The sequence below is a fragment of the Lycorma delicatula genome, chromosome 6 (genome assembly GCF_047948215.1).
Source record: "Lycorma delicatula isolate Av1 chromosome 6, ASM4794821v1, whole genome shotgun sequence".
NCBI lineage: Eukaryota > Metazoa > Arthropoda > Insecta > Hemiptera > Fulgoridae > Lycorma > Lycorma delicatula.
The window spans coordinates 110,842,718-110,856,722 of record NC_134460.1 but is presented as its reverse complement, the minus strand read 5'-3'; the positions used below and the strand labels follow the sequence as shown (position 1 = coordinate 110,856,722).

The 14,005-nt window shown below is 29.7% G+C and overlaps 1 protein-coding gene across 2 annotated transcripts in view; it reads left to right on the top strand.

Annotated features, from left to right (window-relative positions):
- The window catches only part of LOC142326787 (uncharacterized), a 355,257-nt gene that overhangs the window by 14,924 nt on the left and 326,328 nt on the right, over window positions 1-14,005 (top strand). For both annotated transcript variants that reach the window (XM_075369494.1, XM_075369497.1), the window contains exon 2: window positions 8,503-8,843. In XM_075369494.1, coding sequence (XP_075225609.1) covers window positions 8,558-8,843 — 286 coding nt within the window. In that variant the 5' untranslated portion in view covers window positions 8,503-8,557. The remainder of the gene's footprint in view (window positions 1-8,502; window positions 8,844-14,005) is intronic.

The following is a 14,005-nucleotide window of genomic DNA, read 5'->3' as shown; positions in this document are numbered from 1 at the left end:
AGATTTGATATCGAAATAAAGATTAAAATATTTAAATTTTATATTCTTACAGTTATATAATAACTGTAATATATTATTTTGTAGATTCTCAATTTATTATGGGACATCGTGGTAAAAATTAAAATAGCTTAGAAAGATTATACATTTAATTATAAAGTAAAAAATGTAAATAGATAATTATTTAATATATTAATACAAGAAAACAAAATTGTTAAATTAATTGTGCATCTATTTAAACAAATTACAACTCAGTAAGCGTTAGTGGATGTTGTTATTATAGCACACACTTTTTTAAACGTTAAAAAGAGATACCTAAAATTCATCTTCTTTTCTTTTTATTTTCATTTAAAAAAGTTACCGGAAGCACAATATTATTTCGTAAAGAAAAAGTTTTAATTTTGTTTTTTAATACATTAGTAACGTTTTAAATAGGTTAGTAATTTGTTTAAAATTACAATGGAAACATAATAAGGCCTTATTATATTTCCATGGCTATTTCTCGGAACCGATGTATTCAGTTAAGCAAAGGCGATGCAAAGTAATCAAAGGCGAAATGATATAATTTTCTTTTGCATTCCCTTTATATATTAAATTCGATAAAAAGATTAACAGTTTTATTATTTTGTATAAAATTAAAGAAATGTGTAAAATGTTTATAACAGCACGTCAAATAGAATTAAAATATAAACAAAAAAAAAGTTATGTACAAATTGCTAAATAAATATTCATATAATACCCTACAAAAATTGCCATTCATCTCATCCACTGACATAATCCTAACGTTGATCCCGGAGGTTAAAAAAAAAAATTCGAATAACTATAGTAAAAATCTGTTGTTGACACCACATGACTTCCTTCTACGCCTATTAAATTACATATACACTATTTTTAAAATGAAAAGTACATAAAATTTTATTTCATTAATAACTTCAGTTATTTTTTCATATTTTTTTATTTTTATTATTGAATTGTTATTTATTGAATTTTTTTTTTACCATGAGAAGTTAATGATTAATAAATCAGTATATTTAAATTAAAAAAAAAAAAAGTTGAAAAAGGGAGATGAAGTCTGATTCGAACCGATGTGCCTTTCCCTTATATGATCCAAATATTTTATTAAAAAAAAAATTCATTTGGCTATAACTCTAGAACCAATGAAATAAGTATCACTTATGATGTATTGTGATAAGCTCTCAATGAAGGCTTATTACTGCAGTTAAGAAAAAGTAAAAAATCCAATTTTTTTTTTTGATGTTGGAATTTTTTGAACACTTTTGGTTCAGTCGATTGCAAAAATAAAAAGGGGAGGTGCATAACTAGACGTTACAGCAGTCCTAAATCCAAAATTTCAACATCCTACGGCTAACCGTTTTTGAGTTATGCGAGATACATACGTACGTACAGACGTCACGCCGAAATTTTCAAAATGGATTCAGAGATGGTTAAAATGGATATTTCCATTGAAATTTGTAAACTGAAATTTTTCGCGATTACAGTACTTCCTTTACTTCACACAAGGAAGTAAAAAATAAAAAAAAAAAAAGTAAGGATTTTGACATCGTTTGCATATGATATTAATTTTTTTTTTAATCTCCGGATCCACCGTTAGGCATTCTTCAGAGGATGAAATGAATGATTTGTAACGTGTGTGAAAATTCCATGCTGACCGGGATTCGAACCCGGGACCTCCGGATGAAAGACAGATATTATTAATTTATCTGCCTGAAAGTAGAAACGAGTTTAAAGAAAAATGGTTTCCCCACAACTACATTTATTGTTGTTTGGGACTGGGAGAAATTATAATTAAAACTTTACGGAATATTCAAATTAATGAAATTTGATGGAAAAAAGGATAACAGTGAGTTAAATATCACGGTAAGAGAACATACTTTAAAATATTTGTAGAAGTGCAGTAGTTATGAAAACTACATATGAACAGTATAGAAATAATGAACATTTGATTATTGATAGTTTTGAAATATAGAATGGGGAAAATGTTGAAAATAGGTAGGTTAAAGTTTAAAATATAGAATAAAAAGGAATGAGGGAGTGCATCAGACCAACAAACTAATTCCGATGTTCCTCTTAAAAGTTATGCATTACTAACACAGTTCGTAAAATTTTAATCAACTAAAACAATACACCTTTTAACAGCACATTGAATAAAGTAGATTTTTCAAAATTCATATTATGTCACTTGCTTTTACGACTATCATCAATGATTGATGCTACTGTTGTGGGTTTAGCGTCAAATGATGATGATGTTGAACGTTTTTTTTTCTTTTATTTTTTACTTCCTTGTATGAAGTAAAGGAAGTATTGTGAACGCGAAAAATTTCGGTTTTCATATTTCAACTGAAATTTCCATTATGACCAACCCGAATCCATTTCGACTAGTTTCGGCGTGACGTTTGTATGTAAGTACGTACGTATCTCGCATAACTCAAAAGCTATTATATAAAATAAAATTTTATGTACTTTAAATTTTAAAAATATGTATTTATGTAATCTAATAGGCGTACAAGGAAGGTGACCTCATCAGATTTTTTTTTTTTAAGCCAAGTAGCACTTATAATGCGTCGATTTGTGTTAAATTTGAATTATGCTTATTCATTACGTACATTATATGTACATATACTCGTATATATACAGATTTTTCGATGAAAAGTACGATATTACTTTCGGTCACACAATGGGTTTGCGGGGGCGGGTGAAAATGAATTTTCTTTACGTTTTGAGGTATGAGTAGTACGAAAATACCTCTCATGTATAACATTTTCTGGCTAGAAAATCTCCAAAACTACTATATCAGTTTCAATTAAATTTAGATATACTGTATAGTATCTGAAGTTAGGCGTGTGAAACTTTTATGAAGATTGTTTTATTTTTATCCTTCTACCCCGGGCCGGGATGAAGATTGGTTGGGTCGTTCTTGAGTTACGCTCAATTTAAGATCGACGACAAACGACATAACCTTAATATGGGATTATTCTGGCTGTGTAGTGGTGTCGCGTATTTTCATACGTGCTTGTGCAGTGATTCATAGTGGTGAGTGTAATTGATGCTTGTGTGTAGGGCCTATTAGTAAAATCGAACGTATGTAGTCCCTTGTACTCTGAATATCAATGCGTTTCTGATTGCGAACTAGTGAGGGCGACGGAAACGAAAAGTCGTTCTTATTGTGCAGAAGTGCATAAGAGTTTTTTTTATAATATGATATTTTAAAGATACGGTTTTTTTTTTAAATTTCAAGGATGTTATTGATGCTGGTGAACGTATTGATTTACATCCATAATATGGTTGAAAAATGATAATTATTAAGTTGGTTTTGTCTTTGAAGTGTCCATTGTAGTTCTGTTTGATATTATATTCCGTTTGTCCAATATGAAATAATTCATTCGGAATAATTTAGTTTTATATTCTAGAGAGAATGTGTTTTATCTGTAAAGGTTAGTTGTAATTAAAAAGATTCCACAAAGATTTATATATATATAAAAAATATATGTCACTCGATGGATTTATTATGATATAATTAATGCGATATAGTTATTCTTAACTGGATATTTAAAAGAATTAACATCACGAAGCTAACTGATTGATATATTTTAATTAATTTTAAAATATGGGTCAACAAAACAGTCCGTGAAAAATCTTGATTTATGATTTTTTAATATTATAAAATATTTTTAATAATATAAATTAGATATAATTTAAAATTTTGCTTTTCTTAATTCATGGTTTTTTTTTAAAGAATTTTTTTCTCTAATTTATCTCGACAGATCTTAAATATAGTTGAATAGCGATTGTGAATTGGCATCGTTAGCTACTGTGCAGAATATGGGACACTGGTTTGTATGAAATGCCTCACTCCGATACGAGTCGTTTTATTTTTTAATTGATTTAGACTGATCTATTTCAGTTCTGCTTCTGTCGCAAGTTTTTTTCTATGGTGAATTGAATTTCAATTTCAATTTTTTATGTAATCTAACTAATAAAATTATAAACGTTTTATTTAATTAAAAATTTCTTCTTAATCGATTTATTTTTTTCTCACGTTGTATAGACGTATTTGTGATTACAGAATATTTAATTTTTTTTTTTGTAAATAATTCTTACAACGTTTTCTTTATGAAATTATTTATGTATCCAGAAAATATCTGAACATTTTTATGTATAGTTTTTAGGGTTGGTACGTAATACTACAATAGTAATAATTTTCTTATTATTAGTAAATTAGTAGATTTCTTTTCTTTCTTTTACTAACTCATATATATTTAAATTTATAAATATAAATTTTAATATATAGAGTGTATACGAAGTTCTCTCGGAACTTTCATAACCTATTTTACTCGTGATAATAATGGAAAAAGTTCATATAAAAAAAATCCTTAAGTTTTACGTTTGCGAGTTACGGATAGAGAAAGATTTCACTGGGATTTCAACTACCGCGATAAAATGAGGTCGTACTGAAATTTTTAGGATGTTAATGAAGTGTATTGTAATCGCGAAAAATTTCGGTTTTCAAATTTCAACGGAAATATCCATTTTTGACCATCCATCCCTGAGTCCATTTCGACTAGTTTCGTCATGACGTCTCTACGTACGTACGTATGTATCTCGCATAACTCAAAAACGATAAGCCGCAGGATGTTGAAATTTTAGATTTAGGACTGTTGTAACATCTAGTTGTGCACCTCTCCTTTTGATTACAATCGACTGATCCAAAAGTGTCAAAAAAAGCCCAAAATATTTTTGTTAATTGCAGTAATAAGCCCTCATATAGTAATAAGCTATTCAACGATATATCAAAAGTGGTATTTAGTTCATTAGTTCCAGAGTTATAGCCAAATAAAATGTTAATTAATGAAATATTTTGATTTTAGAAAGGAAGATTCGAATCAGACTTCATCTCCTCTTTCTTTTTTTAATTTAAATATATTGACTTATTGATAATTATTAACTTCCGATTATACAAAAATGTTTATGAATAATAATAATAATATTCAATAATAACAACAACAAAAATGTGGAAAAAAGCAGAAGTTATTAATGAAATAAAATTTTACTTTTCATTTTAAAAAAATGTGTATATATAATTTAATAGGCGTAAAAGGAAGTAATGTGGTGTCCACATCAGATTTTTTTTGTAAAACTATATTTCAGAGACAAAAATTTTTCTACGTTATTGTTCCACTCAGTATTTGGCTTTCCAGTTCGCATTCTGACAACCATTTTTTTTCGTGTGGGCCACCTAAGGATTACGATGAATACCACTCAATTTCCTGCTCTCCCACTATTTAATCATTTTTTCTCGGCGATTTTTTCTTCTTTTTACTGTCCAAGCTAGGCTTTTTAAGATTTTTTTTCTTTTGAAAATTTAACTTCTGAAAAGAGATCTGTCCAGTATATTTTCTTTTGAACCTGAAACAGTTGAAGATTCTTCTCAACTTCTTGAAACCATTTGGTTTTAGTTTTCCTGTTTTAAAAAAGTTAAATATTTGTTTGGTTAATCTTATTGTTTTTCCATTCTATACAGATGTCGGTAAAATTTTAATCTACTTTCCTCAAACGATGATCAGTTTTCTTCCAGTTTTTTTAAAGATCTTCCACTTCTCTAAGTTTGCAGAATCCTTCCTCTAGACTCGGACAATGAATTTTTCTTACTTTTTTCTTTCCACTTTTTCAATTTTTTTTCTTTATAAAGAAATTCAAGCTTTCAGATCCATATAAAGCTGCAGGTGAAATTTCTGTCTTATGGTGCCTAACTTTAGAAATTCTCGATATTGAGTTTTTAATTATAAATCTGTACTGTTATATGATAGGCTTTTTATATTTTTTGTTCTCTTACTTTCATGCTTTTTACTTCTAGAACATTAAGAGTGATAATTCTCCAAGGTATTTAAATTTAGTTGTTCTTTTAATCTTTTTATTACGAGATATTTTAATTATATTGATTGAGCTTTTTGTGTTGGAAATCAATTCCGTTTTTTCGTGTGTTATTAGTAACCCTATTTCACTTACACATTTTTTAAATTCTACTAAGTTAGTTTTTCCTTCTTCTGAGTTGTTTGCAAAGATTACTAAATCCTTCGCGAAAGAGAGATAATTGCTCGACAAAGATTAGACACACGTTTATTTTATGAACAATATTTGTTTTTGTTTACTCTCTTTCTGTTTAAATCATAAAGAATTATTTCTCTTTCTGCTACATTATTATTTTTTCTGCCAAAATACCTTCTGGTATCTCTCCTTTCAAATTCCTTCTAACGCCATTTTTTGGAATATATTTATATAATTTTATTGGTTAGATTTCAGAGCCCACTTAGTCAACTCACGGAACGACTATTCCTTATTAATATCTAGGTACCATAAAAGATACTGGTTTATTTATCTTAAGATATTGGTACCACATATTTTCGTTTATTGATAAATCCCTTATTTCTGCTATTATACTATATATTTCTGTGTTTGTCGATTAATGAAGATCTCAGGAAACCGCTTAGAAACATCATTTCATTAGTCTGTATTCTAATATGATCTTGTTTTGAGTTGATCGTGGTTTTATTTTTAAACACAATCTTTGGTGTTGTTAAGATGTTCTTACATTATTTCTTATCTACCCTGAGGCAGACATCAATCTGCCTCAGGGTAGCTTTATTTATTTTCTGGCCACCTATTGATCTTTCTAGCATTGTTTTAATGAAAAATCCTTTTCCTATCATATATCCCAGCCGATTATGTTTTCTGTTTTGTTCTAATTCATTCTTCTCATTATTTAATTTTTCATGTTGTCTGTCCATTTAACCTTTTTGGATCCCTTTCATTTCACATTTTAATTGTCTCCACTCTTTTTTATATCCTCTTTTCTTACCGTATTTATGTTATTCTTACAGAAATACACGCCAAATGAAACTATATTATTCTGTTCATTAATAAATCAGATTTTATATATATTGTAAATTAAAAATTGTGAGAGAAATATAACAACCTTTGTTTTAATAATCTGTATATTCTACAATTATCTCAAAACAAATGACGATCCACACTGTAGGAAGTTTTTTTATGTTAATGAAAGCAAGATGCGTTCGAAATAGTTTTGTAAAATATTTTATCTTATGAATATAGATAGCATCGGTGTATGGTTTACCTTTCCTAAACACTTCTGTTCTTTTAAAAATAAAGTAGGTGTTAAAACATTCAAACTTTTATTTAGGATTCTTGTGTAAATTTTTAATTTTTTCTCATCCTATCATGGTAGATATAAGTCGTTTTAAAAGTGACACAAACATATACATACAGATGAAATTCATTTTAAAATTTTGAACTATATTTTAATTCAGTTTGATGGGTAAAATTTGTAAATTTGACTCCTGATGATGGAGTAATACTCCGAAAGCGCTACAGTTAGATGAGTGTTCTTACCTTTTTATTGGGACTGTATCTGGTGAATTTAATTTATCTGTTTTTTAAAATAATAAATCTTTAATTTATATTTAGCAGACTTGTATAGTGACAATTAGTTAGGCAAATAATTTATCTCCTTTTTTAAAGGAACGAAGTTATTTTTGTGTATAAAACAATTATTTATTTTTTCATCGCGTAAAAGTGTATTGCGTAAATGGATTTCGATATAATTAGGTTTAACCATTATAAGTTTCTTTTATTATAGGATTTTTATATTTTGCAAATTGTATTATTTTTATTGTGATCGAGGATCTTTTGATAGATTGGAAACATTTTTCTTCTTCCGGTGATTTTTCTTTTCTTATTCTATGCTTCTGCAATATTTTTATTTCCCTCTTGTATTATTTTCTTTTTAACATAATCTGTATCTTACCTTTTCGGTTTTTATTTTGGAAATATTTATCTTATTGTAGTGACTGGAGGATTGGCCTAATAAAGCGTTACTCGATGAGTCTCGTCTTATGGTTTCTAATCATCTGGTAAGTACAGAAATAAAATTAAAAATTATAAATAAAATTTCCTTTTTTATTTTATAATTTAACTATTTTTATTTTATTTTTTTATACTTTATTTCTGCTATGGTTAGAATTCGTACTGAATTATCAGTATAGATTATTCTATTCACGTCTAAAGCAAAAGTAGAATAAGCAGACTGTATGTGTTAAAAAATAAAAAAATAAAAAGTTAATTTATGAAACTGCTTAAAGGAATCTTACTGTTATTCTTCGGCTTAAATAATAAATCAAGTGGTTCCCGCTGTAGAAGATATAATAAGCGCGGGAGAATTTGTGCTCAGAAAAATTATTTTTAGCGCCTGAAGGATACCATTAATAAAATCTACTCTACATTAGTGACTCGTGTAATTCGTGACGAAATAATAAGAATTGTGAGTTTCGTACGTTATTTTGACATCGGTGAAGATTAAATCTTTTTTTAATTATAATTTTTTGACCCGGTTAAATCTTTAATTTTGATGAAAATATTTTGTTCATTTTATTAGAATTTTTTGTTTGTTTATATTTTATTTTTATTTTACAGGTGTCGGAGTGTAGCTTTTAAATTGTAGAACCGTTTGTTATCAAGATGACCGGCCATGGTTATTGCTTTGCTACACTTGGCGTGCGCCGGCGTCTCCAGTCATAGTACAACGGCGTTCACCGGCCCTCCGCGGCTCCTGGTCGTCACCTCCTGGTGCTGCTTGTGTGTAGTGTTGGCGTTGAGGGCAGTCCCCCATCCCCAGACCCCTCGCTCGAGGAGGCAAGCCACGCTTCTTGACCAGGGGAACACTACTGCTGCCGACGACGAGGACCAGTTGGATAAGCAGCGAACTGGACCCTCTCCGGGGCTCATGTCGCCTCATGCGCCGCCCATGGAAACATGTAAGTTTAAGCGACTTTATTTTTTTTTAATTCTATGTATCGGAGTGGCGTGGAAGATTTTGCCTTGCCTTACGGTGCACCTCAGGATCACCCAAATAAACGCTGGGGACTCATTGATACTGCCTGTAGGCCATAATGGTGTTGTTGGGTTTTAAATATCACTCGACTTGGCCTGACGATTCAGGAATTTAACAAGCAACACAGGTACGTGCATTATATGGAGAAGGAATCCAACTCTGAGCTCTGATTGCTAAACCACAAAAGATATCTGAAGACTTGGGAATAGCCAATTAATTTACATTTTCACGAACTTATCTATGTTTATACATATTTTAATCGACTCAAAATTATCATCGATAAAAGGCTTGATAAATATTATAGCCTAGACATGCATATTTACGTGAATTACTAATATTTATCATGAACCTATGTAAAATTCATAAAATCTATAATTGATGCGAAATAATTGTTCTCTTTTTTATAAAAACAGAATTGAAATTGAAGTATTTTTTATTTTTGACCTAATTTTCTTATTATTTTTATTTAATGTATTCTATTTGACAATTACGAATGAAGGTAAGTATAATAATAAATTTCAGCCCTTCGTTTTGTTCTAGCATAATTCTTTTGGCTTAAATCGCTTTTCCTAAGTTTACTTTTAAATTTTTGCTTAAATAGGCCATAAAAGGGAATATTAGATGTAGTTTTAAAACCAACATTTACTAACAGAAATTGGATTATTTTTTTTGCAATGGGATTCACCTTTTAATATTTATTCTTCGAGTCTTTGTAGCTTAAGTATACCTCGCTTCTTAAATTTACGAAGTTTTGAACCTATTTTTTCTTTACCCTCCTTCCACTCTTTCTTTCTGGTATGCAGTTTGTACATTAATATTTTTTGTAAAAAATTGAGAGATGGATTTATGTGAAGGATTGCTTACAAGTAATATTCCTCTTCACAAACTTAGAAATCCTACCTTCAAAGATTTTCTGCAAAAATATTGCTTTAATCAAAATACACCAGATGAATCAACATTGCTAAAAGATTACATACCAACAATTTACCTACATGTTCTGAAAGAAATACGCAATCAACTCAAGGATAGCATCATTTGGATTTCAGCTGACGAAACTACCGATATTTGTGGCCGTTACATTGCGAATTTAATCGTCGGTGCATTAAAACTAGAACTTTTTTCCTATCTGGTGGCCTACAAAGACCTTTAAAAGACAATCATTCTACAATCGCCAGATTTGTGAATGAATGTATTAAACAAATATTTCCTGAATGTTCTGCAGATGAAAGATGTTTATATTTCTCTCAGATGCTGCTCGCTGTATGGTCAAGTCAAAGCCCTGCAAGTATTTTATCCCAATTTGATTAATGTGATCTGCTTTGCTCCCAGAGTACATCGATTCACTGAAGAAGTACGATCCACGTTTGGGAATGTAAATAAACTGATCTCATCAACAAAGAAGATGTTTCTTAAGGCACCTGATCGCAATAAGGCCTATAATGAAAAACTCCCGAATGTCCCTTTACTTTCCGAACCAGTGGTAACTCGATGGGGAACGTGGATTGAAGCTGTACTATTTTACAATGATCATTTCGAGGCCATCAATGGTGTAGTAAACGACTTTGATAGTGCAGAGGCTATGGCATTTTGTCAGTCCAAGGAAGCATTTAACTATCCTAGTATAAAAAAAACATAGCTGTGATTAGCACTCATATTTCCCTCATAACTGCGAGTATTAAAAAGCTTGAAACTCAAAGTTTGGCGTTGACTAAATCTATTCAGTTAATGAATAAAATCCGCCAAATGAACCCCGAATTCCAGAGGTAATCCCGTGTAATCTTAAAGAAATATTTGGAAAGATTTTGAACAATAACCCAGGCTTTGAACTTTTGTGTCAAATTGATAGTGTTATTAATGGGACGGTGAACTTTTTCCAGAAACAAGTGCTAACTTAGCACCCAAATTCAAATACTACCCAGTTACCTCAGTGGATGTGGAATGATCCTTTTCCACTTATAAAGATATTTTGAGTGATCGATCGAAGATACAATCTTACTACCACACTTTGGAATAGTACCTGATTGCTTTCATTTACAGAAGCAAGTGTTAAATAAAAGTTAATTTTAGAATTTATCGATATGTTATTCAACTACTTACTAACTGTATGCTGATTTTGAAATAAAAAACTATACTTTTTTATTATTATTTAAAGTCGCATATTTTGACACTTTTCATGCATATTTTAAGCATTCTCATGCATATTTCAAGCGGTTTATGTTTCATGTAATCCGGTCTCTAATAATAACATTTTAATTATTTCACTTAATGTAAACTCGGATGCCGGTCTCGGCTCATTAAAACCTCTAAACGTAAATTTGTAAAAATCTAAAAATAAAGCAACCTGTTTTTAAATATTTACACAAAGCAAATTTTTAAATTGTTATTTCAATGAAAAATTATAAACTAAAATTTATAGACATTTGTTAAAGCTACTCGAGGAAAACACTGTCGCGCAAATAACCCCCATTTTCTGCATCAGAATTTGTGCGCTTACTAGAGAGTCTCCACGATGTCAGTTAAAATATTCGGCACTAGGTGTTCAATTTCAGCTCGAATATTGTTTTTTTAATTGTTAGATGCTCTTGGCGCTTATTAACGTAAGCCTTCTCCTTTAGATTCCCCGACAAAATAATTTGAGGCAGTTAAATCCTGCGAACGAGGAGGCCAATTGATTGCAGAATTTCTTGAAATCATCCGTTCGCCAAAAATTTCTCTTAAGAGTTGCAAACTGCACGTGGGTGCAGTGGCTCCATCTTATTGAAAACATATCCCTTGATTGTCAGCAACAGCAGGTCGCAGCAAAAGTTTGAGTCATACACCGATATCGCTCAGCAGTTACAGTTACATTTCCGTCAACATCTTCAAGAAATGCTCAATATTACAGAAAGCTGTAATACCGCATCAGAGTTGCATTTAAACGTACGTAATTCTGTCTGGTAAATAACCCTTGGATTTGCAGTTTCCTTATTCACCAGTTTTGTTTATTAACAAAGCCATTCAGATTAAAGATGGGTTCATTGTTCACTATAAAATTATACATGAAGTTTTTATTTTCTCGTGCCAATTCTTGAAAATGTACGGCGTTATTTAAGCGTTGTTCAAGTTTTCTCAGCTTTACTTTTCACGAGTTGAATTACGTATAGGAACAATTGTAAGTTCTTTACTATAATTTCTGAGCAGTGTTCAACTGTAGAGAACTGAGAGTTCTCTACGCAGAGAGTTGATGTACCTACAGAGAGAGTGATGTATGAGAGAGTTAAGAGTTGATGTATCTAGGTTCTTCTCAACCCTGAGAAGGGTGTTTTCTTCACTTTAGGCTGTACGTGATCTTCTGATTTCGTCATATCCCTTACTGAACCCTGCTGTCGAAAACGTTCCACCACATGCCTAATCATTTAAGCAGAAAGTGGGTTTCTTATGTTGTAACGGCGGTAATAAGTTCGTTGAATCTGAATTATTGAAGGTAAATTTAAAAAAAAAAGTCTATGATTTTCTTTCTCTGAGTAAATTTTGTATCTTTCCATCATTAATTTCCCACATTTCCTATATAAGGTCTGAAAAGAAAATTGATAAAATCAATTGAAATTAAAAAGTTTTGAATTTTTCATATCGCTTAACCCGTTTTGCTCCATCTGTCTAATTATGTATAAAAAAATTAGGGAAAATAGACATTTGTACATACAAATATTTGTCGTTTATTTAGAGAAAACACAAAATTTTGAAATATATATACTAAATATCAGAATATGTAGACTAATTAGGATGTATAGATAAATATACGGATATATTTAGCCTAACAAGAAATTAATAAAATCAAAAAAAATTGTGAAAATTGATTTCAAATCTAGATTAATGAGAATCAGAGTCGTTAACTGTTAAACATATTGCAGGATTATCTCATCTTAGTTTTGTAAAAGCTCAAACTTTACTTCCTTTCAAAAGTTTTATCTTCACAGCTATCTACTCTGTACACTTAGCCAAGAGTTTTAAGAATTAATTTGCTTTCAGCCACTTTCTTTATCATTTATATTAAATCGGCTACCTTAAAATGACCAAATCCATTATTAGGTGAAAAAAACTGCGATAAAATTAAAATATATATATGTATATATATTTGATGAATAAAATTTTTGTTGTATTTCATAACTAAACTTGATCTCAAAGAAGAAACAAAAAAAATTCTTTTGCAAAAATGTGCAAGATGTGCTTTTCGTTATTTTGTTTTATTTGAAAAGATCTTTCTAATCTAAAATTTTAAATAAAATGAGAAAACTGTAAGAGGTATATTTTTTTAATATTAAAATATATTTCCTGTTTATAATAAAATTAAATTATTATAACCGTAATTAAATAAAAAAAAAAAAACTATGTTTAACAATTTTGTATTTGTAAATTAACAGTCTTGTGCTACTATCTATTGGTAAATACTTAAAACATTTATAAAAAGAAACGTCAACGTTAAAACTTGCAGCATCATAATGAACCACACTTCTAACTTGTCCCGCTGAAATATTTTCGACCTTACATTCAGCGTAACTCAAGAACGACTCAACCAATCTTCATCAAATTTTCACAGGCTAAACTTCAAGTACAGTAGTATGGCATATATAAATTTCAAAAAAATTGATTCAGTAGTTTTGGAGATTTTCGAGCTACAAGATTTTATACATAGACCTGCATATATTTATATATAAGAAAATTGCAATTTAAGTGAATAGTATTTTCTTATCTGTCATATCTCAAAATGTAATGAAGATTCACTTTCACCACCCCCCACTAATATCATATTACCGAAAGTTATACCGTACTTTTCTTCAAAAAGTTAATAAAAAATTATGTAAAAAGATTTTTTATTATTATTATATGGTTTTTCTGATGATAGCCTATTTTTGAAAACGCTTGAGCAGTTATTTCTCGCATCAAGTTTATGTAGGTTAATTTATAATTGTTTTTATATACATAAGTTGATGCCGGCAGACTACAATCGTGTTTAATCAAATGTATTGTTTAAGGTGATTTTTTTTTTAAATATCGACCTAAGAATATTCGACGAAGAACATTGGTTTCTTTGTTAATAAATGATTC